We start from the raw sequence: 24,594 nt of genomic DNA on the forward strand, positions 1-24,594 counted from the left end.
CGAGGAATTAAAATTATATTATATCTCTACATAAAAAATCGTTAGTCCTTTTAATAAATAAACATTTTAGGAGACTATAATATTTATAGTAGATATATTATAAACAGTTTCGCATGTGTTATTGCCATAATTAAACATCGTAAGATGTTTGTATAGATTTCTTATAGTTTTTTTAATACGAAACACGTCCCTGAAGCATGATCGGTTTAACAATCGACATCGAGAAAAGGACGCCAATGGGGCGTGAATGAAAATAATTAGTGTCTCGAGAACTTACTTGATAGGTATAAGGTGTGCAGGGTACGTAGAATTCTCTGCTCATAATAGACGGATCGCCTGCTGGCGACGGCGAAGTCCAGCTGACGGATCGTCCTTCGGCAAGTGTCAAAACGCCGGTGGCGCCATCTTGGTCTCGCCCGGATTTGAGCGAGTCGTCAAGTTGTCACGTTGAATGAGCTGGATCACCGAATCCTAGTTGCGGGCGCACAGGCCATTCCTCGCCTGCTTTCTCGGGATTCATGCACACTCCGGCCAAGATGCTGCACGTACTTGCGTGACCCGCGTGTCACGCGTCACGTAACGTCACGTTGTATCGCGTTGTGTCGCGCGACTTCAGGCCGTTCGCGTCAGCGTCGTCATTGGCGGAAGTACCAACGACAACAACGACAACGACGACGACATCATTATCAATCGATCGTCGGGATTTCTTATCACGACGCGCGCGATATTCACCAAGAGCACACTCGAAACGCACACTGTATAAATTTCACTCAACGACGTTGCCGGGTTCGTCGGCCCAACACGATCATGGCGCACTTGGGTCGATTGTCTACGCGAGAGAACGAGACGCCCGTACGCGGGATCCTGCGGGATCGCTTGTTCGCGACAAGAGGTGCGCACTGGATTTTACTTACGCCATTTTTCCGATTGTTGCGCGCACGACGCTCCCCAGGGCACCTTTCGCGTGTACTTGCGACAAACAACCATTCACGTTCGCTGACAAGTGCCGACTGACGACGTATGGCGATGGCGTATCGCGAATCATGAGAACCGACCGGAACCGAACGCTGCCGAACTGCTGGTGGCGTAATCTTCCGGTCGAGAGGCGGCAACAAGTTGGTCGACACGGTCGACACACTCGATAAAAGCACGCCGTTTTACACGCGCCATTTTTTAGTACAATTATTATTTTTATTTAATTTATATTTAAAGATTGATTTCTAATATTCGTTTGATAAATAATATATAAAACTGTATGAGAATTATAGATGAAATAAAGATGATTTGACTTGAATTTTGAGACATTTGTACATCAAACGTGGCATAAATCGGAGAAATATATACAGAATATGTTAAACTATCTAGATGATTTATATTAAAAATTTCTAATATTCGTTTGATAAATAATATATAAAACTGTATGAGAATCATAGATGAAATAAAGATGATTTGACTTGAATTTTGAGACATTGTATATATCAAACGTGCCATAACAAATATATGCAGAATATGTTAAAGCATCTAGATAAGTGAAATTTAATCAAATTAATATTAATGATATATTTACACGCAACTACTACATGCATGTAGCAGTCCAGTTAGAAGGGTTAGAAGTTGCCGCACGCGTCTTCGCGGAGCAAGGATGCGCGTCGCTGGAGGCGCAGATGACATCTGCGCGCGTGCGAGGAGGTTGTCCGGACGAGGGATGCTTCCTTCTCTTTTCAGGCTCGATGACGATGTTTTGCGGCACCAAGATCTCGTCCCACGGTATCTCGACGTCGTCGGGTGCGCAAGTCTCTTCTCTAGGCGATCGTATCACCATCGGTCTCTCCAAGGCCAAGTCGCCCCAGGGTATCTCTACCGAGGAGTCGCAAGCTTCCTCCAGCGTGCTCCGCACGGTTTCGGTGATGAGCATATCCTGCCACGGCAACGTCATGATGCCCGTGGACTCTCTCTTCTCGATTTCTACGGGTTCGACTTTAGCCGCCACTTCGGCTTCCCGATCAGCTGTCAAGGTCGCGTCAGGCCGAATTCTCATGCCTGCTGTTGGCAGGGCGATGTCCCTCCAAGGTAACTCGATGTTGGAGTCGCATAATACAGGCTCGTCCGAAAATTGGCGACGGAGGAACCGCATATAGGGCTCGTACCAGCTCTCTTCCTCCGGATTGTACACGAAGACCTGCCTCTTCCTTTTGCAGTAGTCCGTCTTCTTCTTCTGATGCGCGTAGACTTTAACGCGGCAAGCGCACGGTTGCTGAAGTCTGCTGTATTGCGGTACGTTCGGCATAATTCGCGATGAATTTCGATGGATATCGGTTTATATTACTCGTCGATTTTTTTATTCGCCTTAATTTTCTAACCTTATGTCGTGGGAGCGTCGTGAGAGTGAAATGGAATCGATTGGATCGATTGATCGAACGTATAGATATGTGCGAGACTTCGATAAATTGTTTGTTATCGGATAATTTTTGTAATTCGCAATAGGTTTGTTCTTTTTAGCTGCACTGGTGAACTAGTGCATCAGTGCAGCTAAAAAGAACAAACCTAATTATGTGTAATTATGCCATTGTAATTATCCATAATCTTTTTATAATTCGTAAAATTTATATAGTACAACTAATATAATTCGTTTTGTTTCGGTGCTAAATTTTTATTACGCAATTTATTGCATTATAATATATATAGCATATCGTAATTTATCGAGGAGACTTCGAGTGCGTTACTATCTTAATAATGCAGTAAATAGATAATTTAAAGATAACGTTCAATACTATCGCTTGTTTAATAGTACGCGACGAAGAATGTGCGAGAAATATGCAAAGTAATTTTTAAAAGAATTCTTGTAAAACAATTTTCGTTCGAATGCAAGTTTTAAAAGAAAACCGGTTGGCATGTATAAATAATATATATTAAAGATCAAAATGCATAGTGCATATAATTATATTAGTACATGCGCACATATACGTATTTTAAATTATAATCATATAACTCAGAATATATAAAATATAGATGCCTGCTTTAAAGAATGACAATAAATATCTTCAAATCTCATCCGCTTTGAATTTAATTAAGAAACATGACATATATAAAATGTTCGACAGACACGTATACATAATTAAGACATTAGTTTCAAGGACAAACACTAAATACGCATATAATGAGCGTCCTTATTCCTTTATATCGCAGTGAAACTCTTTAAGCGCTGTAATTAGAAATCGATAGATAATCAGGGAAAAAGGGAAAGTTAATTCGCCAACACACATTTTACTACAAACCTCCTTTACTTTTGATCTTGCTTTCATCGATACAATCGTTCATACATATGTACAGGAGCGGAGCGAGGATACACACATACACACACGCGCGCGCGCGCGCGTCCCGCGTGTGACTTTCGCAGCGCGAAACGTCACGTCGCGTCATCTGCCGGCGACTGCGCAAACGAGGTGAAAAAAATTCGCTGATCGCGCCGATAAAAGGAAATCCGCGGTGGCTGCCTTGGCCCGGTTGTAAAGATTTTGAAAAAGCGTTAAGTGTACACGGTCGCGGGACGTGACGACCTTGGCGAAAAAGCGTCGCGATAAAAACGCGACATCCGTGTTACGGGTGGAAAAATCGGTCGCATCTCCCCGTTTACGGGTCGTCGTCGCGTGTTCCGCGAGATTCGCGACAGCGCGCTTGACCAGCGCAGTCGGGCTACGTTTAGAAGGCGGCCATCTTGCAATCCCTAATCAAAGATCTACAGCTAGCGGGTATCGCTGTCTGGTTTGCGGGCAGTTAATATCAACACACAGTTCGTCAAATGGCTTTAAAGCGAATTAATAAGGTATGTGGAGGCCGGTTACGGCCGTACGAGCCGTAGTCGGGCAATACCCGGGCGTTGTCGCGATCAGCCGCGTTCGATTTGTACGCCCCTTTATAACGACCTACGTCTCCTCGCCGAGCCAATGTGAAGCAATGTGAGCGAACGTGCGGAGGACGGAGCGGTCCGGTCCACCTTCGGCCAGAGGACCTTTTTCGCGGAACGTCCTCGACGTCGACGTCGCGTCCGGATCACCCGGGGCACCGGCCGGACGGAAATGACGGCCGCGCGAATCGTCTTCTCGCCGCCCCAGCCGGCCACGGCTGCGGTGACAGTGAGAATCCCGAGGATTCTGTGTACTTTTGTTACTTTTCTACGCGATAGATTGCCGGAAGTAACGCAAAGACGTGCATCTATGCACTTTACTCCTTTACACGCGTGCTCCGATATATTGGCTCGTAGTTAGCTTCTGAAATTATCTCCCCTTGGTGCTGGGCCTTTGTGTCCCTTCACACACATATATTCATATATCTCATAGTGATCTCCATGACCATTTTTCTTTTGTGGTTTCATGTAAAATTGTCATAGTGTATATTAATCGATTTAAGTGAATCACTTGACATATAGTGCGTCTCCATATTATGAATGCCAATATTTGATGTGTCATGCACATTATTCATCGCAGAATGGATTATGATATGGAGCGTCGAAGAGCTTAGTTTCAGATTTAGGGAGGCGTAATGTCCAGCGAAAGACTTCTTCTATTCCTATAGCTTTATTTCATCTTGATTAGCTATTATTTTGCATTTTGATATCAATAACTGATATAATTCTACAGTTACTTAATATTTAAACAACATAATACACTGTAGTTATTGATATTTATGTTTTTCATTTTTCCTTTTTCATTATTATAAAGGTCTTATCGAAGAGATCTTATATAGATAATGAATAAAAAAACTTCATTCGAAAGTTGATTCTCTTTATATAATAATATCTCATCTCTGATTACTATATATGCATAAGATTATCTGGAAAGTTCTATATGTTGTCAGGTAACTAGCACTATGTACACATGTTTATAAATACCAAACCTTTTCTAAAGAATAATGATGCAGTGTGTGCAGAATTATTGCAGTATATACATATAATGAGGAAAACAAACTGGTATATATTCATTCTAAATATAAATTTACATCCTATCTTTAATTAAAAGGTTTAAATGAAATGTCATATATCGTATATAAATTAAAAGATATTAATTAAGATAATGTAAAATAATATTCCCTCTGTATATTATACATGCAATATTGTACGTGCGGTTAATTTTTAGAATGTTTTTAATATCTTTTCTGTATTTATAATTTCAGGAACTTCAGGACCTTGGTAGAGATCCGCCAGCACAATGCTCGGCTGGACCTGTGGGAGATGATTGTAAGTCATCAAGTGCTAAATAAATAAATATTCAGAATAAAATAAATATTATATCAATATACCAAATTATAGATCTCGCAGGCTTGAAATCTCAGCGAATATCTTATTTGAATTGCATTTTTTTAAATATGATTATTAATTATATATTGAACTTATTAATTGTATTGAATATTATCTAATTATATTGAAACAAAAACATATCGTGATTTAATAATTATTTGCATGTAACTTTTGGACCTAATATTTTTCCAGTATTCCACTGGCAGGCAACTATCATGGGACCAGTAAGTAATATATATCCTTATGTAAATTTTAATATCTTTGAATTTATTTTGTTTACCAAAGTTTCTATACATATTATAATATTAAAATATAAAAAAATATTAGCTTGTGATTGAGTTTTGATCGACTTGTGATTATATCTTATATACTTTGTTTTGTATGTCGTAATAATTTTCCTTGAATAGATTGTTAATGAACATGTACATCACATCAGAAATTGGCAATATAAAGTTTGATTATAAAATAATATATGTAATATATTAGATATATATATTTTAACTTTTTTTCAGCCCGATAGCCCGTACCAAGGAGGGGTATTTTTCCTAACAATACACTTTCCGACAGATTATCCATTCAAACCACCTAAGGTATATGATATATAAATGAAATTTCTAACTTTACATTACAAAAATAATTACACCAGTTATAACCTTTACTATTAATTGTTAATTTATAGGTCGCATTTACGACTAGAATTTATCATCCCAACATTAACAGTAATGGAAGTATTTGTTTGGATATTCTAAGATCGCAATGGTCTCCTGCACTTACTATATCAAAGGGTATGTATAACTTCTCTAAGTTGTAATCAAAAATATGTATTTTATAACTTTTAAATGTGTCAAATAAAGGATTGAATTTTAAATATGTATTTTAAATGGCACACTATATATATATATGACATTATTGATTATTTTCCAGTGTTACTGTCAATATGCTCCCTGCTATGTGATCCAAATCCAGATGATCCACTGGTACCAGAGATAGCCAGGATATACAAAACCGATAGGGAGAAGTACAATGAATTGGCACGTGAATGGACGCGCAAGTATGCCATGTGATGCGCCAATCTCCGTTGACTTCAACATCCAAACACCACCAAGAAACAGCCCCAGCCTATTGCCACTTACGCATCAGCACCGATTGAAATTAGCTATGGCTCGTATACTTTTAAACTTTTAAGTCAGTATTCGGGCTCGAGGAATCCTCAGGCAAACGTGATCGATCTGAACTTTCCGTGGTTCGGGAAGCCCGCGAATATTAAAATGTTGCCACTATGGCAATTTGGAGGCAATTTTAAAGGTGGTCACCCAGCATTATATACATTGAATCAGACAAAACTTGTCCGCTTTGTTTTTCATAAATAAAAAAATGGAAGTAACATATAGGAGAGTGAAAGTAGGATTTGTATTTGAATCTAATAGATTGATTTCGAATTATTGTGCTTATAATAATTATAATATTACGATACCTACTTTCTCAGTGGAAATGAAAACTTTGAACTGACAGCACATCGATTGTTAGTCTTAACGCAAGTGAGCAATGTTTGCCCGTCCCTTGGAACGATGTGGTCACTCTTTTGTAAGACTGGGCTATATATATATATATAAATATTACTGAAACTGTACGTGTATGCTTTCTTCAATTATTAAAATTCCTTATACCTGACAAATTCTACGAGTAACTCAAAATCTGTGCTTTTGGTTCCTGTGTGTGTGTGTGTGTAGTAATTTAATTATGCATATCGTTAATCGGCAGATGGCAACCATGCGACTTTAAGTAATCGGAAGTATAAGCAAATGCTAGATATAAAAAGTACATATAATTATTTGACCTCTGTGTATGTACCTGCAGTTTCTGTAGAGCTATATGATTTATCGAAGGCACACAAAACAAAAGTGAATCGCTCGTGTCATAAGATCCATTTCGGCTGACAGTTTTTAAACTGATATGAGAAATTGTTGGTGTCACTATCAATGAATAAGGGAGCGATTAAGTTCCGATTATTTAAATTCATATATAAGTCGCGTTATAAATTAGGCGACAAATATGTCGATGGCGTGAAGAGATTGCCATCGGATTCCTAAAATCTCGGCGATTCGTTTCGTACTATAGTGCATAAATATACATTATTAAGTGCGTTCGCGTTTTGCGAGTCAGAAATTCGTCATCCGTCGTGACATTTTATTTTACTCGCATCAATACTTTTACTGCTGTTTTGCGTGCAGATTTGCATTTGTTTAAACGACAATTTTTTATTATTATTATTTTAATTTAGTTCTTGTGATCGCTCCTTCTTCTGGTATTTTTTCTTTTCATCTATAACACAAATTTGCGACACACGACTGTCCATTCTGCTGGGCAAATAGATTAAAATAAAATCTTATTTAAACACTGCAATTTCAATATTGTATCTCTAATATATTATGGCTGTAAGAGTAAAGCGATGTGATTACATATTTCTTTAAAAAAACTAGCTATATACAAAATGAACAAATTATGTTGTTAAATTGCGAAATGTCATTCAACACGATAGTTTATTTAAGATTATATAAAACTACATAATTGCACTGTTTGATGGTGCTAGCAATGTGTTTTGGCTTCTAATCATAGATAAATAAAATCTGATACGTCATAAAATACAATTACTTAATTAGTGCATAAGTAAAACGACTTTGTCTTGCGAAAACATGTAAAGCACGCGTTATAGCGAAGCGTCTCGATGTAATCGGTGCTTAAATATGGCAAGTTGATGGGGCGACTAAAGGAATCTAGAGAAGACACACATGAACACAACACATACAACATAACAAACACAAATCGATTAGTATGTAATACGGCGGCCCGCTGTTTACGCCGACCTTGTCTCATACGAACGTGTATTTGCTGTAATTTAATTACGAAAAACACGTCGAATCTGGTATTTAAAAGTTATAGTCCTCGAAGAAAATTAATCATCGTTCACCTCTAGTAGAAGATGACTATTCATGTGTATAATTAATTATTACTACCGCAATAATGAACATTTTTAATAACTTATCTTGTGTATATTTTAGCATTAGCCCTTTATATAATAAAGTCCACATGATAAGGTAATAATAGCGAATCTTTTTTTTCTTCGTGGCCAGATCACAGATTCGAGCGTGCGCACGATAAGCAGATAATATGATGATGCATCGACCACGTCTTGCGTTATGCATTTATCATATTACTTATCGTTTACAAATTGTAATTGAAGATTCGTGCCAGAATTGCAAAAATATTATCGTATACCAACGATGGCCTTGTTCGAAAGTCTTAATAATCACCCGTCTTTCTCAATTCTTCAATGTCAGCGTGAAACAACTTCTATGTGAAAGTAACATGAAACCTATTTATGCTGCTAAAAATTTTGTTACACGCGATCTTTGCGAACGAAAAAAGTTCTTCGTGCTTGAAAATGACGGAGAAACTTTTGTTAAAACTGTATAATTAAATCAAAATTTAAATAAGAATGTAAGAGATATAATTATGTTAGATAAAGATGTTATGATTTAATTATCAAGTAATAATCCATGTTAAAATTTAGAAATGTTATACTCAAGTAATTTAAAGAAAAAGAACAAAGTTTTCACAGATGTTAGAAATTTTATACAACTTAAAAAAAATGTTTTGAAGAATCTTGAAAACATGTTTCTTCAACAAGGAAATCTTATTAGAATTCCGTAAAGACATAAAAAAGCAGTACGCATATATTACTGATAAAAAAACTAGATCTTTGCATTTTTTGCAAATTATATAATTATATATTCTACATATACATATATGTGTGTATAGGTGTACTGGTGAGAGTGTCATGATATTGATAACACGAAGGCTATCCGAACCCGAACCTACGGTGAACAGAACGGACATTCGGCTGTCCGAGAGCAACAGTGAAAGTATTAACGCGACCCCCTTTTATATCTGGAACGCGCGAGGGGGACCTGAGTAGTTCTTGAGCGTGTGTTCCTCGTGCGACCCTGGCTGACGTCGACGTCGTCATCGTCTTCCTCGCCGCTCGCTGCCAGTCTTCTGCTCGCCGCGCTCACAATCAGTGCGGTCGATCGTGTTGCGATCGCGGAGGAGACTCGCACATGCGAGGAGTTTGCCAATGTGTCAATAGGATCAACTACGAGACTTCGATGTGACTCTCCGTTTCTTCGACTATCTGCAAAACTGACGATTGCCGTTCTTCAGGATACGTGCTCGTTGAAGACGTTAATCGGTGAATATATTTTGAAAATTATTTCGATAGAATATTAGATACATATATCAATCATTATCAAAGATCATTTTTTATTTATGATGCATATTCAAAGCGTATTAATTAATTAAATTAAACAGATTAGAAGAGATATGCTTTTTTGCAATATTAGAAAAATAAAAATTTTTATATCGTAAACGAGAAAATTTATAACAAAAACAACATATAATGAAGTATTATAGTCCCCTTTTGAAAAAAATATGAAAATTACTATTGAAAATATTTTAACAACATCGCAGATTTATAATGATTATCATTGATTAAAGATAAATTAAAATTAACTCTGCAAAATTGGCACCGAACACATATCTCGCTCGATGAATTCAATGTCATCTTATTCTTGAAGCTTAGTGCTTTACAGTAATAGTGCTTTACAATAATAGTAGGACTTTGTTCCCCATAAATCTAAGGAAATGAGAAGACTGATGAATTATTTAATAACTGACGCGTTTATAGGTCATTAACTTGGCTTATCGCATGAATTCGATAACGATGCGTGAGAACAATACTATCATTTACATGTGCTACTATTTCATAGTTATTCATTTTATTGTCATATGTTATTGTTATATAAATTGAAGATTTTTTACATACAATAGTGTGTTAAGAAAAGAATAACTTTAAATTAATTATACATATACATAGAGCGCTATAAATCAATTATTCACATTAGCTTTTCTGAATTAATGCAGATAATTTAGAAAGCTACAGGTATTTCATAGTATTATACGTATTAATATAATATTATATAAATTTATATAATATAAATTTATATATATAAATTTATATTATATAAATTTATATATATAAATTTATATTATATAAATTTATATTATATACGTATAGTATAATACGTACGTACATATATTGCATATATTTAATGATAAATTTAATGATTAATATCTAAATCTTTTTATTAATTTAATAAATGAGTATGACACGCACCTTTATCGATTTTACAGAGTGTAGAATTATGTTATTGAACGATATTATTTGATTCTCTCTCTAGTTTGTTCGCAAGATAATATATCCATTGCACAACATGATTAACGTAATTATTCATTATGCAGGTATCGAAAGCATAAATATCTGAAATATGAGCGTGAAGTTTGTACCTACTGCAATGCGTCTTTTCACATTAGCAATATAATCTGCAGTTTTGCATATAGATTTTGCGGAAATTTCGTGAAGGACGCAATATAATGTATTCCCTGTATATACACATATTTACTTATATTTGCCAAGAATACATCAGTGTTGTTTTAATCAAAAGTTAAAAGAATAAATTTATCTTTCTACGCAGAGCAAATATTAAAAAATTAGACGATGCATTATAACTTTTATGGCCATGTGTTCGTACATATTATACATCTGTTTAATTTATATCAATTAGTTTATTTTACTTTAAAATAGATTTTAAATGGAAAATAAGTTTTGTGAAGTATAATTAATTTAAAAAAGTAATAAATTTATCGAGTTTTTTGTTAAAAAGAGAAATTTATTATTTTTTATATTAGTTAAAATAATTTCTGTGATTTGAGAGAACGACAATAGTGATAAAATAAGACATAGAAATATATAATTAGTAGGTTAATGCATAAATCATAAGCTTCTTAGATATTGATTTTTAAATAGGTCGTATAAATGTTGAAATAAATTATTAGAAAATTTTAAAATTTTACTACTAAATTAATAGCATATGTAATTTTTTTTATAAATACGTAACAAATATTTTTATTTGTGGACATTATCATCATTTTCGTATCGATCTAACATATTCACTGCATCATTATTATTATTATCAGAAAATATAAATAAATAAGTGGACGTGAAACGTTGTATAATGCGTCGAAAAGATCAAAACTTCGGAAATTGTACGAATCGTTACGTAGACATGCTATACTTCCTGTTCATATAATGGTGAAAATATAATCTGCACGATTGTACTTTTCACCGGGTCTAGACGTACAATCTCAACAGATTCCAAAGAGCGCCTTCAACTTTCTCGTAGATTAGACTTTGCGTGACGTAGAGAGAGTGAACAGGTATCTCCTCTTCTCCTCTCACGTCGAGTCCAGATAAAAAGACAACTAGGACAACACGAATAATCTCGCGGGACATGCATTTTTTGCCCGCTTTTAGCATTATCCCCGCGCGATGTGTACATTGACATTTGCACATTCCATTTTATTTCCGTCCGCACTGAATTAACGATTAGAAATTGTACGTAAAATTTCAACCCAATGTTGTTTCGATATAACCGCGAGATTTCTAATCTTTTATTCGATTACGCGCCGAGGCTTGGAAATTAATTGCGCGCTACTTAATTTTCCTTTTGCGCGATTTTGCAATTTTTCTCTTTACAAGGGATCTCTTTCTCTCTCTCTCTCTCTCGATGATGTACCAATTTTTTATTCGGCTAGAAAAAAAATTCGTTTCCATTTAGACCGCGTCGCGTAAGAAAGCGTTTGTGACGGTTCTTGCTTACCTTCTATTTGCGAGCAATCTCCCCTTTCAAGAAAGTTACGTGCATCAAACGTCATGCGGAAAATTAAATATTTTAAATCTGATGTTTAAGTTTTATGAAGAATATGATAAAAATCACAGAGGCACACATCTTGTTGCAATCGAACAAAAACTTGTTTGTAATCGACAGAGTATAATTATTAGTATGTTAAATTATTATTATATCTCTCTAAATATACATATTTCACACTGAACAATAATAATTAATAATGTTTGGATACTTGTTAAATTATCAGGTTCCAAATTTTCTTAAATTTAAAATATAGATATTCTATATATACACACATTCTTTTCGAGATATACGGAAATTTTATATTTGCGATTAATCTCGCTGTCAAGTATAATTCTTTAAATATATTCTGTCGTGTGTTTAATTCTAGATCGTGTTCCAAATGAAGATTATATGTTAGGGCGAGTCTCGTTTGACAGCAATATTATCGCGGATATTATTGCGACGAACAGTTATCTTTAATTTCTATCATTATATCTTTCAGGAAGCAGGTGTTATATAAAGGGTCCACGCTGTTTGAATGATGAAACTACTTGCGGGCGTAGAGGAGGTTAGCGACCACTGTGAAAAAGAGTCTAATAATGGCCAACTGCATAACAATAATAGTCATGAAAAGCAATCTGCAACAGAATTGGTTCAAGAAGCAAGCGAGCCGCTCGTCAACAAGGTCAGTCGACGTTCCATATATAATGATTGTGTTGGATATGGTAATTTTAATTAAATCCAGAATAAATTAAGAATAATCCAGGAACAAAAGACTTAAGAATAAAGAAGAAAAGTATAAAAGGGAATTAAAAGCGAACGTGTAGAATAAATGCGGTGCGATTATGCAGCGATTATACGTCACGCGAATTTGATATGCCATTGTAAATGAATAAAAATAGTATGCTTTGCGGAAAACTCGCGAATATAATCAATGACTTGATTCCGGAAATTGTCGAACCATGTAAGAAAACATAGTTGATGTGCTCCATTTCTTGCCAGAGTCGTTTGCTTCCGTTTTCTAAATTGAAGACATGAATAGATGCTTTCTAGGTTGCGCATAAACTGTGTAAATTTTGCATTTCTTTTTTTTCTGTGTGTACATTGCAAAGGCGATTAATCCTTATCCTTATCGTCGTGAAAATTCAACGTTTACAATAAAATCTACTTCGCTAAGATACATTAATCATTCGCAATTTATCGCGTTAATTATTCGGTCATGAATCACGATAGATAAAGGGAATTGATCATTAATTATTCGATGAATATCTATTACGATGGTGGTATATAGTCCTTTGAAATTATATTCCGGCAAAATCCGAGATTATTCGATCATTATTCTCTTTTTGCCCGCAATGATAATCATTCTAATCATAGTGGATGTACAACTACGAGAATCGATTTCGCTAGCTATGGACTTACGTGGCCGCAAGAGGAAAGCAGACATAAACTTGACACACTCGGATGAAAGGCAGGTCCCGTTGTGGCCTACTTACCGCATTTATCTTCGCGAGATAGTGTGACTAAAACGTTTTGTACATCCTCGTCTGCGATTCTTTGCAAGTCATTAGGAGCGTATCCTGTACGCATTAAATTCGCCTTCTAAGTACATCTTCAATTTACTCGAGTGACATTTTGTGTCTTGACATTAATCATATAGGATCAATCGTATATTAATCTGTATTCTGAACTGTAAAAATAGATCATTATAAATTAATATTAAATGAGTCCTAACTATTATTCAACTAAATTTCGATACATTAAATATTACTCCATTAAATATTAAAATTTCTTACATTAAGAATTGATTTCCTATATTTATATATAAATTTGTAAAATTTATATGAAACAGAATTATTTTAAGTAGTTTCATGAGAGTTACGTATAATATATCTTTATAATTTTCGCGACTAATTGCTCTCTCTTCCAATATATTAGACTTTGATTTATTGTTTAGTTATTACAAAAATATAATTTGGAAACGGAAAGAATTATGTATAATTCGATAATTATGAATAATTACGTCAAATTAAAAAGGAAACTCATTGTATTCTAAAGTCGTATCACATCCCATTGTCGTGAGACAGTTTACATTGCTGAGGAATGCCACGGATGAAAGCGATGAAAGCACTTCGTATTGTTCAGAATACTACGAGTGCAACGAAGCGTCATTGTGCGGTCTTTTCTCTTATGTAAGATACCTTTAGATAATACTATTATTGAAATCTAGATTCAATTACGTTAAAAGAAAACACAACTTCTATTCTATTCAATACATTATTGTTCAATATAATGTGCAATTTTTTATACACAGATATTATTCATTCATATTTAAAACAAAAAATGTGAATATATTAGCTAGAAATAGCTGTGTCAGAGATTGAAGAATTGCTAAGCTAAAAAATATATATATATATATTATATAATTTCTAGTTTTCAACATTTTTTCATTTGATTCTGTTAATATGATTAAGAGACATAACATTTTTTTTTATTTTATGGAAATCTTTTTTTATAGTTATTAATGTCATACATTAATAATTTTTATAGTTGTTTTAAAAAAATGTATAACTTATATAAGTATCTCATTATATAATTTTAATATCAGCGATAAGCTCGACAAAGAGCAGGCAAAACAGGTATATATAATAGTTAATTCCTCTGATAACTTGAAAGTGACATAATATTCGATTTAATCATTAATATATGTATACTGAAAATTTATTATTTAAATACCATTATTATTCAATACTTAAAAAACAGTATTTTTTTCAATTTTGCACGCTTTAAAAGCGTTACAATTAAGAAGAAGTATGTGGCTTTTAATTATATGTATACTGTATAAAATATTGAACGTACACTTCCGAACAATATAAGAGTCTAGAAGACATCGTACAAAACAAATGTCTAAAATTTTAGATATTTTTTTTTAATTTTGTGTTTAAATATATTGAATATGTCTTAATTTTCTTTCCGTTTTCAAATCATTTCAGGCATGCGACAATTCGACAGTCAAGAAAAAAGTTACTCCGGAAGAGGAAGAAGATCTGAGACGATTGCTCCGGTTCGAAGAAGCGCCCCAATTTCTTCAATATAATCCTTACATACTGCGCGGTTACCGAGGCTGCTTGAGCACCAAACTATGCCTCGAAAGGTTGAGTTTAATGTTCCTTAACTCATAAACGGGCAATAAACGGGTCTCGAAGATAAAATACATGGACATACATATTTCGACGCGGGCGACAGCATGCGCTTTTTGATGGAAAAATTGCGTTTTGTAGCATATTTTGGTGGACAAACGAGACCGTCAACATATGGAGCCACATCTTCGGCTGGATGCTCTTCTTCGGTCTGACTCTATACGATCTCTGTCTACTGAATATTCACGCGCCGTTCAGCGATAAATTGATCGTGTCCCTGTTGCTTCTTTGTTTTCAGGTAAGAAAATTGATAGAATATGAAAAAAAAAAGAAAAAAAAGCATTTTCTTTATAAGAAATGACGAAATAAATATAAATAAAATTGCCTTTAGATATGTATGATCCTATCGTCCGTATATCACACGTTTTCGTGTCGAAGCGAAAAGGATTACTGGTGCTTCCTATCCTTCGACTTGTTCGGCATTGCTCTGAGCATGTTGTCGATCTACTTGTCTGGTGTTTATTATGCTTTTTGGTGTCACAAGGTAATGTAATATTAATTTCATCTAGTTATTATTTCAGCAAAACTTTAGTTATTATTTAAATTTATATACACGCTACGATATATCACTTGTATTTAAAAAGTTGAAAGAAAAATATTTCTATAATTTTGTATAGTGTTAACGCGATCGACCAATTAAACTGACTTATGAATCAATTAATTTTTTACAGGAGTTACAATGGTTCTATCTGATAACTGTGTTCGTGATCTTCATTTTCGCGATGATACTGCAGATACCGAGCCTAAACATCAACGGCAACATTAAGCTAGCCGTATTTGTGTGCTGGGCGATATATGGAGTGCTGCCAACGCTGCATTGGACCATCGCGATGGGCGGCTTCGATAATCCGATCGTTAAGTTACTCATTCCCAGAGTGATAGGAATGTACATTATTAACGCGATAGCGTTCACGTTCTACATGTTCAAGATACCCGAACGTTTTTACCCTGGTAATTCGATTATTATTGACGTGATTACCGCGTTCGTTATCGTAATAGCATTCTGCACTACGAAATATAATAGAATATCACTGTATATTGTCATATGTGTCGAAATAAGCAAATTCGCAATATGCTTTCACCGTAGGCTGGGTAGACTATATCGGTTCGTCGCATCAATGGTGGCACGCATTGGTCGTGCTAGCCCTCTATTACTGGCATAACAGCGGAATGCTTTATGTGGAATACAGAATGAATCATGGATGTCCGAGCAGTAGGCTATTATGACATACGGATTCCGACGGCCAGCCACGTATGTCGAAATGATAGTCATAATTCAATGCCGGTTGCGACTAGTACCGTAAATTTATGTGTGTATGTGCGTGCGTTTAACCACATTTTCACAATATCCAGTATATTCCATATCTCCGGTCGTATCTAAGAATATATTTATTATATTTTAAATTTTTACTGTTAATTGTAAGGAAGAGAAAAAATATTAACTTTATAAAAAAAGTTAAAATATTCATATCATCACATAGATACAATATTTGAATGAGAGCGTAAAAGTTCAAGATATTTTGTGTATAAAAGTAATTATAACATTTATTAATCTCGTGAAAAAATTTACGACTACTAAAATTACACCGAATTATACTGCGATAAGTTCAAGGTTTATGACTGTAAATACTCTGTTACAGCATCCGTCCTCGCCATGGACTGCTCTTGCATGATGAAGACTTGGTCGTCTTTAATCACGGAACCGCCGTTTTACGGTATCTTGAAGAATACATCTTGCGAGATACAAAATCCACTGCGAGTATATGCATATCGATAGTCTCGACACGTCTTTAGGAAATATAGATTGCGATTTTTAGATAGAAAGAGACACTCGTCGTGGTGGGTATTATTTGCAATGTTCTGTAGCTCTATTTATATTTATTCAACATCACTATTTATACATGTTTTGCAAAAATAATTCTTTTTATCCTAAATCACGTTCTATTTTTTTAGGTCCTTAATCCTAGCAGGATTAAAGACAAGTCAATAATTAATTATTCAATATCATTAAAAATATTCTTTAAATTTATAATTCCAAATCAAAAAGTATATTTAATAATAAATAATAAATATAAATAGGTATAAATATATATCTTTTATATTAGATTTTTTATACAAAGAAATTTTAACTAATTATTAGATTTATTAAGTGATTTATAAATCTTAAGGAATTATATAACAATAATAAAGAGATGAGATTTTGTAACCGTTTCCTGCTGGGGTTAAATGCGAGCCTTAATTTTTAAGAATATATCTTTGTTAGAATTGTTTTTATTCTTTATACACATTTCAAGGAGACTGGGACATTTCGAATTGTTCGATATAGATTAATAAGAACACAGCGTTTTGTATGCACCTTTTTATAAATATTTTAAGAATAATAGAAATATTGGGACGTGGGTATATCTGATGTGAAAAAGTCTTTCCTTTATTATTTGAGAGTCTATTGATATCAAACGTGTGCAACGTATATTAGCAAAATATTAGTGAATGATTATTTAGTGCGAAGCAACACTGACGATTGATAAAATAGGGATGTTATGTAATTTCGCAAACCATTAAACTTCCAACGCATACTTATGCACACAATTCGCATATTTCCCAATTACAAACTGTGCGAATGGTATAATTGTACTAAACAAGCATATAACGATGATATTTATATACATTGTACGTATACTTTTACCTCATTGATTCCAATAAGAATAATTCCACGTTTTAGAGAGGTAGCCTTTTTACATTATTTAAGTAGAAAGTAGATGGTAACGGCTGTAATGAAATAATGTTGTTCTCTGAATTGTTGAGAAAATAAGAGAAATAAATATTTTATTTATTAAAAAGAATACTTACCGCCCGAAAGATTCCTTCTTTGTAAAGAAATCTTCCTTTTAATTAAGTAATTATATACTTTCTACTGTTACACACATATGCATACACATACATAATATAATTAGAAATATAATAAATGCTGCACAATTGTTTTTTATGATTGTCTATTAAGCATATTGAAATGAACAAAAATACGATATTTACACACATTTATATTTTTTATAAGCACTTTTTTATAAAACACACGTATCTTTCTTTTAGAATTACTGTATTAATCTAACCTATACAACCTGTTATCTATTGAGCAAACTCATCTTTACCGATAGATATTCACGCTTTGCTGTGTGGTGGCGCTTCTGCATTCAAAACGTTTCCGTTATTCGCAAGTCGCGGTCCGCGCGAGTTTATATCTCCTCCGTTTTCAGATGCGAAATTATATTAATTATTTGCGAAATACTTGCCAAAAATGATACAAAAGTCGATTCCCGAGTAATACGAATAAGGTACGTGATAACTGCATCGAAATTCTCAAGTTATACGCGTTTAAAGCACAATATATTTGTCGACAAGAATATTCGCAATTCTCGCTCGACCTTGACCATCTCTCTCTCTTTCTCTCCCTCTCTCCCTCTCTCTCTCTCTTTCTCCCGAAATTCTAATTTGCTATATTCGGTCACAATTTTGGCTCTTATCGTTTTCAGATCTCAATAATTCTATGAATATACATAAATCCTTATAAAATATCTCCCTATTGCAATATATTGAGTATTAATTTGTTGAGTAAATTTTCTTGAATTATTTTTTCAGACAGGGTGCTTCACATATCGCAAGTATTTCAGCCGGTGCGTGAAGTTAGGTGAATCTTCCGCTCCGCTTCGAGAGGGCACCACACTTACGAAAACAAAGATGTCCTCGCCATATTCTATAGTCCTTATTGTATGTCGCTGTTCGCGCGCGTTTTTTCGTGAAGTTATATTAATTATTCATGAAAAATGTTTGCCGAAAATGATTTGCTGTGTGGTGGCGTTTATGCATTCAAAAGATTTTCGTTATTCGCGAGTCGCGGTCCGTGTGTTTATATATCTTTCCCGTTTTCCGGCGCGAAATATATATATCAATCGTTCGTGAAATATACTTGCCGAAGATGATACAGAGATCGATTCCCGAGTAAGACGAATAAGGTACTAAGCTGCATCGAAATTCTCAAGTTATACGCTTTCGTAACACAATATATTTGTCGACTAGAATATTCGTAATTCTCACTTGGCCTTAATTATCTCTCGAAATTCTAATCTGCTATATGTTAGGTTACAATTTTGGCTCTTATCATTTTCATATCTTAATATTTCTATATATAATGATTTCTATAATATTTCTATAATGATTTCTGAATATATACATATAAATCCTTATAAAATATCTCTCTATTGCAATATTTATGAGTATTAATTTGTTGAGTAAATTCTCTTGATTTTTTTTTTTTTTTCAGACAGAATGCTCCATCTTTGATATATATATATATATATATATATATGATAAGTATTTCAGCCAGCGCCGTGAAGTTAGGTGAATCTTCCGCTCCGCTTCATCGAGAGGGCACTACGTAAGACGACAAAGGTAATACGTCTTCGCCATTTCGTAGTCCTTGTATGTCGCAGTTCGCGTGCGTTTTTTCGTGAAGTTATATTAATTATTCATGAAAAATGTTTGCCGAAAATGATTTGCTGTGTGGTGGCGTTTATGCATTCAAAAGATTTTCGTTATTTGCGAGCCGCGGTTCGTGTGTTTATATCTTTCCCGTTTTCCGCCGAGAAATATTATATCAATCGTTCGTGAAATACTTGTCGAAGATGATATAGAAGTCGTTTTCCAAGTAATACGAATAAGGTACGTGATAGCTGCATCAAAATTCTCAAGTTGTACGCTTTCGTAACACAATAATATATTTGTCGACAAGAATATTTGCAATTTTCACTTGATTATCTCTCGAAATTCTAATCTGCTCTATGTTAGGTTATAATTTTGGCTCTTATCATTTTTATATCCTAATATTTTTATAATGATTTCTATAATATTTCTATAATATTTCTATAATAATTTCTGAATATATACATATAAATCCTTATAAAATATTTCTCTATTGTAATATTTATGAGTATATTAATTTGTTGAGTTTTTTTTCAGACATAGAATGCTCCATGCTCCATCTTTGATATATATGGCAAGTATTCAGCCAGCGCGTGAAGTTTGATCTTCCGCTCCGCTTCGAGAGGGCATTACACTTGCGAAAAAGGTAGTACGTCTTCGCCATTTCGTAAACCTTGCATGTTGTAGTTCGCACGCGTTTTTTTTCATCGTGTAGTTATATTAATTGTTAGTGAAAAATGTTTGCCGGAAATGATACAGAAATCGATTCCTGAATAACATGAATAAGGTATGGGGTAACTACATCGAAATTTTCAAGTTATACGCGTTCTCAACGTTAATATATTTGTCGGCAAGAAAATATTCACAATTCTTCGTTCGGCCTTTACAATGTCCGTGAAATTCTGATCTGCTACGCGATATGCTCGGTTACAATTTTGGCTCTTATCGTTTTCATATCTTAATATTTCTGTAAAAATATACATAAATCCTTACAAAATATCTCTCTTTATTGTATTATTTAAGAGTATTAATTTGTTGAATAAATTCTTATGAATTTTCTTTACAGATATATCGCAGCATCTCAGCCAGCGTATAAAGGTCGACACTTCGACTCCGCTTCAATTTTCCCCGGAAGCCCTAGCAGCCAAAAAGAAAAAGAAGAAGAAGACGACTCTGCTTCAAGACACCACACTTCTGCGAACTTTAAAAACAAAGGTCCTTATAAATTAATATCCTTATAAATTAATGTCTAATAAATATAAAATTCAAATAGCAGATTTTTTCTTATTAGTCATTTTATGAGAAAAATTAATTATGAAGATACTTTACTCATAAAATTATTTTTCAATTATATTAATACCTAGGTTCTTTATTAAAATAATAGTTTCAAACTTTTTTTAGATGATTTATAATTTGCAACAAAATTCAGGACAAATATTTATAGATATAATTTTATATATTGTATAATACAGGAAGCACATATTTGAGAAAAATAAAATATATACATATATGTATATGATAAATACATATATTATACATAATATTACTTTAATATACGTTAATATTAATTTATATATACATAAAATTTAAAAATTATAAAAATTTTACCTTGAATTTTGTTGCAAATTATAAATTATCTAAAAAAGGTTTAAAACTATTATTTTAATAAAGAATCTATTAATATAATTAAAAAATAATTTTATGAGTGAAATATCTTTATAATTAATTTTTCTAATGAAACTAATCTGACGACTAATAAGAAAATCTGCTATTTAAATTTTATATATTTATTTAATTTTTGAAAATTTTAATTGAAAAGTAATATTAATTTATACACCATAATTTATTAAAACAATATGTCATTATTTCTTCAAAATTTAACATGTTAATGAACAAAAATTATATTAGATTTTATTTTAATTATAACATTTTTTAAATCGGGCTTTCCTCTTTCTTTTTCAAAATTTGCATCTTAAATTTCTATCATTTTCGATTAATGATTCCATTAATATAGAAAAATAATTATTATTCTATCTAAATTCTTATTTATAAATTAATATAATATTATTTATATATTAATTTAATAATAAATAATCTTATATTAATTTATAAATAAGAATATAGATAAAATAATAATTATTTTTTTAGATTAACCGAATCATAAAAATCAATATGATTATTTAGCAATTAATATTATATAAATAATATTATTACTAAATAATCATATTGATTTATGATTTGGTTAACATAAAAAAATAATTATTATTTTATCTATATTCTTATTTATAAATTAATATTATATTATTATTAATCTACATAATTAATATATAAAAATTATCTCGTTCTCTCCCATTTTTATTACGACTAGAATAATATATATTTAAAAAAAAATAATATAAAGTTTATTTATTATAAACTCGATTAATATTTTTTCACAGAAATTAGTTGTTAATTTGCTAATTAAATTTTAAAATAATAATATGGTAAAAAATTAAAATAGTAATATGTTATACCTTATTCTTGATTAATATTTTTTGACAGAAATCAGCTAATAATTGTCAAAAATATTATAACATTATTTAAAACATATTATTATTTTAATTTGTATAACATATTATTTTAAAAATTAATTAGCAAATTAATGCTCTAATCAGCTGATTTCTGTCAAAAAATATTAATAAAGAAAATTTGCGAATTAAATTTTCAAATAATATGTTATAAAAATTAAAATAGTAATATGTTGTAAATATTATGTTATATCTTATTCTCGATTAATATTTTTTGACAGAAATCAGCTGATAACTGTGAGTGCTATGAAGAAGCAACGACGGTCGACCAAGAGAGGAGGAGGAGGCCCAGGAAGGCATCGGGCGACAGCGAGGCAACTGTGAGGTAAGAAAAATAAATATATAATAACATTTAAGAAACATATCATTTTGGTTATATTTGTTTAAGTATTTTTCTATATATATATGTATTTTATTTGTTACAGGTCGCGAGTGCAATCGGGGATAAGTGTCGCGGGTACCTGCCGCGTGTGATGAGCCGAGAGTGTCGAATCTAGCAACGAACGAACGTCTCGATCTACCCATTGGATTACGCGGTCGGGCATCTCGCGATTATTTAAAATCGGCGTTCGTTGCTTCGCGAGTTCGAGTGTTTGTCGCGAGACGTTTCTCCAAACACGTATTTCGCGTAATTTGTGATACGTGTCGTGAGCACCTGCGGGTAACGAGTCGGAAGTGTCGAATCTAGCGACGAACAAACGTCTCGATCTACCCATTGGATTACGCGGTCGGGCACCTCGCGATTATTTAAAATCGGCGTTCGTCGCTTCGCGAGTTCGAGTGTTTGTCGTGAGACGTTTCTCCAAACACGTATTTCGCGTAATTTGTGATACGTGTCGCGGGCACCTACGGGTGTGACGAGCCGGAAATGTCGAATCTAGCGACGAACAAACGTCTCGATCTACCCATTGGATTACGCGGTCGGGCACCTCGCGATTATTTAAAATCGGCGTTCGTCGCTTCGCGAGTTCGAGTGTTTGTCGCGAGACGTTTCTCCAAACACGTATTTCGCGTAATTTGTGATACGTGTCGCGGACACCTGCGGGTGTGACGAGCCGGAAGTGTCGAATCTAGCGACGAACAAACGTCTCGATCTACCCATTGGATTACGCGGTCGGGCACCTCGCAATTATTTAAAATCGGCGTTCGTCGCTTCGCGAGTTCGAGTGTTTGTCGTGAGACGTTTCTCCAAACACATATTTCGCGCAGTTTGTGATAAGTGTTACGTATCCGTTGGAAGACATCTTTTCCAACATCGCGGGATGGATGGCGAGACGGCGATGCATCGACCGGTAAGTCTATTAATTATTTATTTTATTTATTTAATATTTATATATCTAAATATTGCGAAAAATTAAATGGTCATATAGGTTTGAATAATATGTTATAGTTCTTTTAACTCGATTAATATTTTTGACAGAAATCAGCTGATAATTGTCAAAAATATTAATAGAATTGAAAGTATTATAACATCCCTTTCTAAGAAAAACATTTAAGTCGATTCTCGCAAGTATTGTTGCATCTTTTCCGCGATGCTTATTGACTATCTCTATTCACATTGTGTGTTATATTCGTAACATCGAGAGGCTGTCATCGCGAGGGTTAATAATTTGACAATTTATTCAAAATAAAATTAAATAAAATATATGTTACAAACTTTAAACTCGATTAATATTTTTGATAATTATCAGCTGATTTCTGTCAAAAAATATTAATCGCGGATAAGGTATTATAATATATTATTTACAACATATTACTATTTTAATATTTTTTACATATTATTTTAAAATTTAATTAGCAAATTAACGCTTTAATCAGCTGATTTCTGTAAAAAATATTAATAAAGCTTTAATTTGTTAATTAAATTTTAAAATAATAATATATTAAAAATATTAAAATGGTAATAAGTTGTAAATAATATGTTATAATACTTTAAATTTGATTAATATTTTTTGACAGAAATCAGCTGATAACTGTCAAAGATATTTAACGAGTTTAAGTATTATAACATATTATTTAAAACACATTTTAATTTTATTTAATTTTATTTTGAACAAATTGTCAAACTGCTAATGACTCTCGCGACAACCTCTCGATGCTACAAATATAACGCACAACGCGAATCGAGACAGTCAATCAGCATCGCGGAAAAGATGCAACAATACTTGCGATAATCGACTTAACATGTCTTTTTTAGAAAGGGCTAAAGAAATGATCCGGCGGAAGTTAGGTGCGCGGAGTATCCTTCCGTC

General features: G+C 33.3%; 4 protein-coding genes and 1 long non-coding RNA gene across 9 annotated transcripts in view; 3 read left to right on the plus strand and 2 right to left on the minus strand.

The window, feature by feature from the left end:
• Jvl (javelin-like) overlaps positions 1 to 1,191 on the minus strand; it is a 59,398-nt gene extending 58,207 nt beyond the window's left edge. The window contains exon 1 of one of the 2 annotated variants that reach the window (XM_083051204.1): positions 278 to 1,189. In XM_083051204.1, coding sequence (XP_082907330.1) covers positions 278 to 322 — 45 coding nt within the window. In that variant the 5' untranslated portion in view covers positions 323 to 1,189. Of the gene's footprint in view, positions 1 to 277 lie in introns of both variants that reach the window. The other variant, XM_083051205.1, reaches the window with a different exon arrangement.
• A 349-nt stretch (positions 1,192 to 1,540) lies between these two features.
• On the minus strand, positions 1,541 to 2,634 carry LOC145943877 (uncharacterized). The gene has a single exon (XM_083051772.1). The coding sequence runs from the start codon at positions 2,285 to 2,287 to the stop codon at positions 1,577 to 1,579; it is 711 nt and encodes a 236-aa protein (XP_082907898.1). The 5' UTR covers positions 2,288 to 2,634; the 3' UTR covers positions 1,541 to 1,576.
• Positions 2,635 to 3,479: 845 nt separating this feature from the next.
• Eff (ubiquitin-conjugating enzyme E2 eff) lies at positions 3,480 to 6,918 on the plus strand. The gene is made up of 6 exons (XM_083051042.1): positions 3,480 to 3,823; positions 5,170 to 5,233; positions 5,486 to 5,517; positions 5,806 to 5,883; positions 5,973 to 6,078; positions 6,218 to 6,918. The coding sequence occupies exons 1-6, from the start codon at positions 3,800 to 3,802 to the stop codon at positions 6,355 to 6,357; spliced, it is 444 nt and encodes a 147-aa protein (XP_082907168.1). The 5' UTR covers positions 3,480 to 3,799; the 3' UTR covers positions 6,358 to 6,918.
• Positions 6,919 to 9,031: 2,113 nt separating this feature from the next.
• On the plus strand, positions 9,032 to 17,479 carry LOC145943488 (progestin and adipoQ receptor family member 3). Of its 4 annotated transcripts, none has more exons than XR_014426524.1 (8): positions 9,032 to 9,542; positions 12,602 to 12,784; positions 15,093 to 15,253; positions 15,381 to 15,537; positions 15,631 to 15,783; positions 15,971 to 16,250; positions 16,387 to 16,617; positions 16,940 to 17,479. XR_014426524.1 is itself a non-coding variant. In XM_083051040.1 (8 exons), the coding sequence occupies exons 2-7, from the start codon at positions 12,638 to 12,640 to the stop codon at positions 16,524 to 16,526; spliced, it is 1,038 nt and encodes a 345-aa protein (XP_082907166.1). In that variant the 5' UTR covers positions 9,034 to 9,542; positions 12,602 to 12,637; the 3' UTR covers positions 16,527 to 16,551; positions 16,940 to 17,479. The 4 variants fall into 4 exon arrangements, 1 of the variants encoding a protein (XP_082907166.1); XR_014426522.1 differs by having other exon boundaries at positions 16,387 to 16,613; XR_014426523.1 differs by having other exon boundaries at positions 16,387 to 16,609.
• A 2,169-nt stretch (positions 17,480 to 19,648) lies between these two features.
• LOC145943915 (uncharacterized) lies at positions 19,649 to 21,044 on the plus strand. Its single transcript, XR_014426599.1, has 3 exons — positions 19,649 to 19,745; positions 20,313 to 20,421; positions 20,842 to 21,044. It is a non-coding gene; the product is annotated as an uncharacterized LOC145943915 (long non-coding RNA).
• Positions 21,045 to 24,594: the final 3,550 nt, after the last annotated feature.

This window comes from Prenolepis imparis, unplaced genomic scaffold, assembly GCF_030444845.1.
Source record: "Prenolepis imparis isolate NDT839.2.m4 unplaced genomic scaffold, iyPreImpa1.0 SCAF_12, whole genome shotgun sequence".
NCBI classification, from domain to species: Eukaryota; Metazoa; Arthropoda; class Insecta; order Hymenoptera; family Formicidae; genus Prenolepis; species Prenolepis imparis.

Coding starts and splice junctions, on each gene's coding strand:
- LOC145943877 (XM_083051772.1), bottom strand. CDS start 2,287: ATGCCGAACGTACCGCAATACAGCAGACTTCAGCAACCGTGCGCTTGC.
- Eff (XM_083051042.1), top strand. CDS start 3,800: ATGGCTTTAAAGCGAATTAATAAG. Junction 5,234..5,485: donor TGGACCTGTGGGAGATGATT/GTAAGTCATCAA, acceptor ATATTTTTCCAG/TATTCCACTGGCAGGCAACT. Junction 5,518..5,805: donor AGGCAACTATCATGGGACCA/GTAAGTAATATA, acceptor ACTTTTTTTCAG/CCCGATAGCCCGTACCAAGG.
- LOC145943488 (XM_083051040.1), top strand. CDS start 12,638: ATGATGAAACTACTTGCGGGCGTAGAGGAGGTTAGCGACCACTGTGAA. Junction 15,254..15,380: donor ACCAAACTATGCCTCGAAAG/GTTGAGTTTAAT, acceptor TGCGTTTTGTAG/CATATTTTGGTGGACAAACG. Junction 15,784..15,970: donor ATGCTTTTTGGTGTCACAAG/GTAATGTAATAT, acceptor AATTTTTTACAG/GAGTTACAATGGTTCTATCT.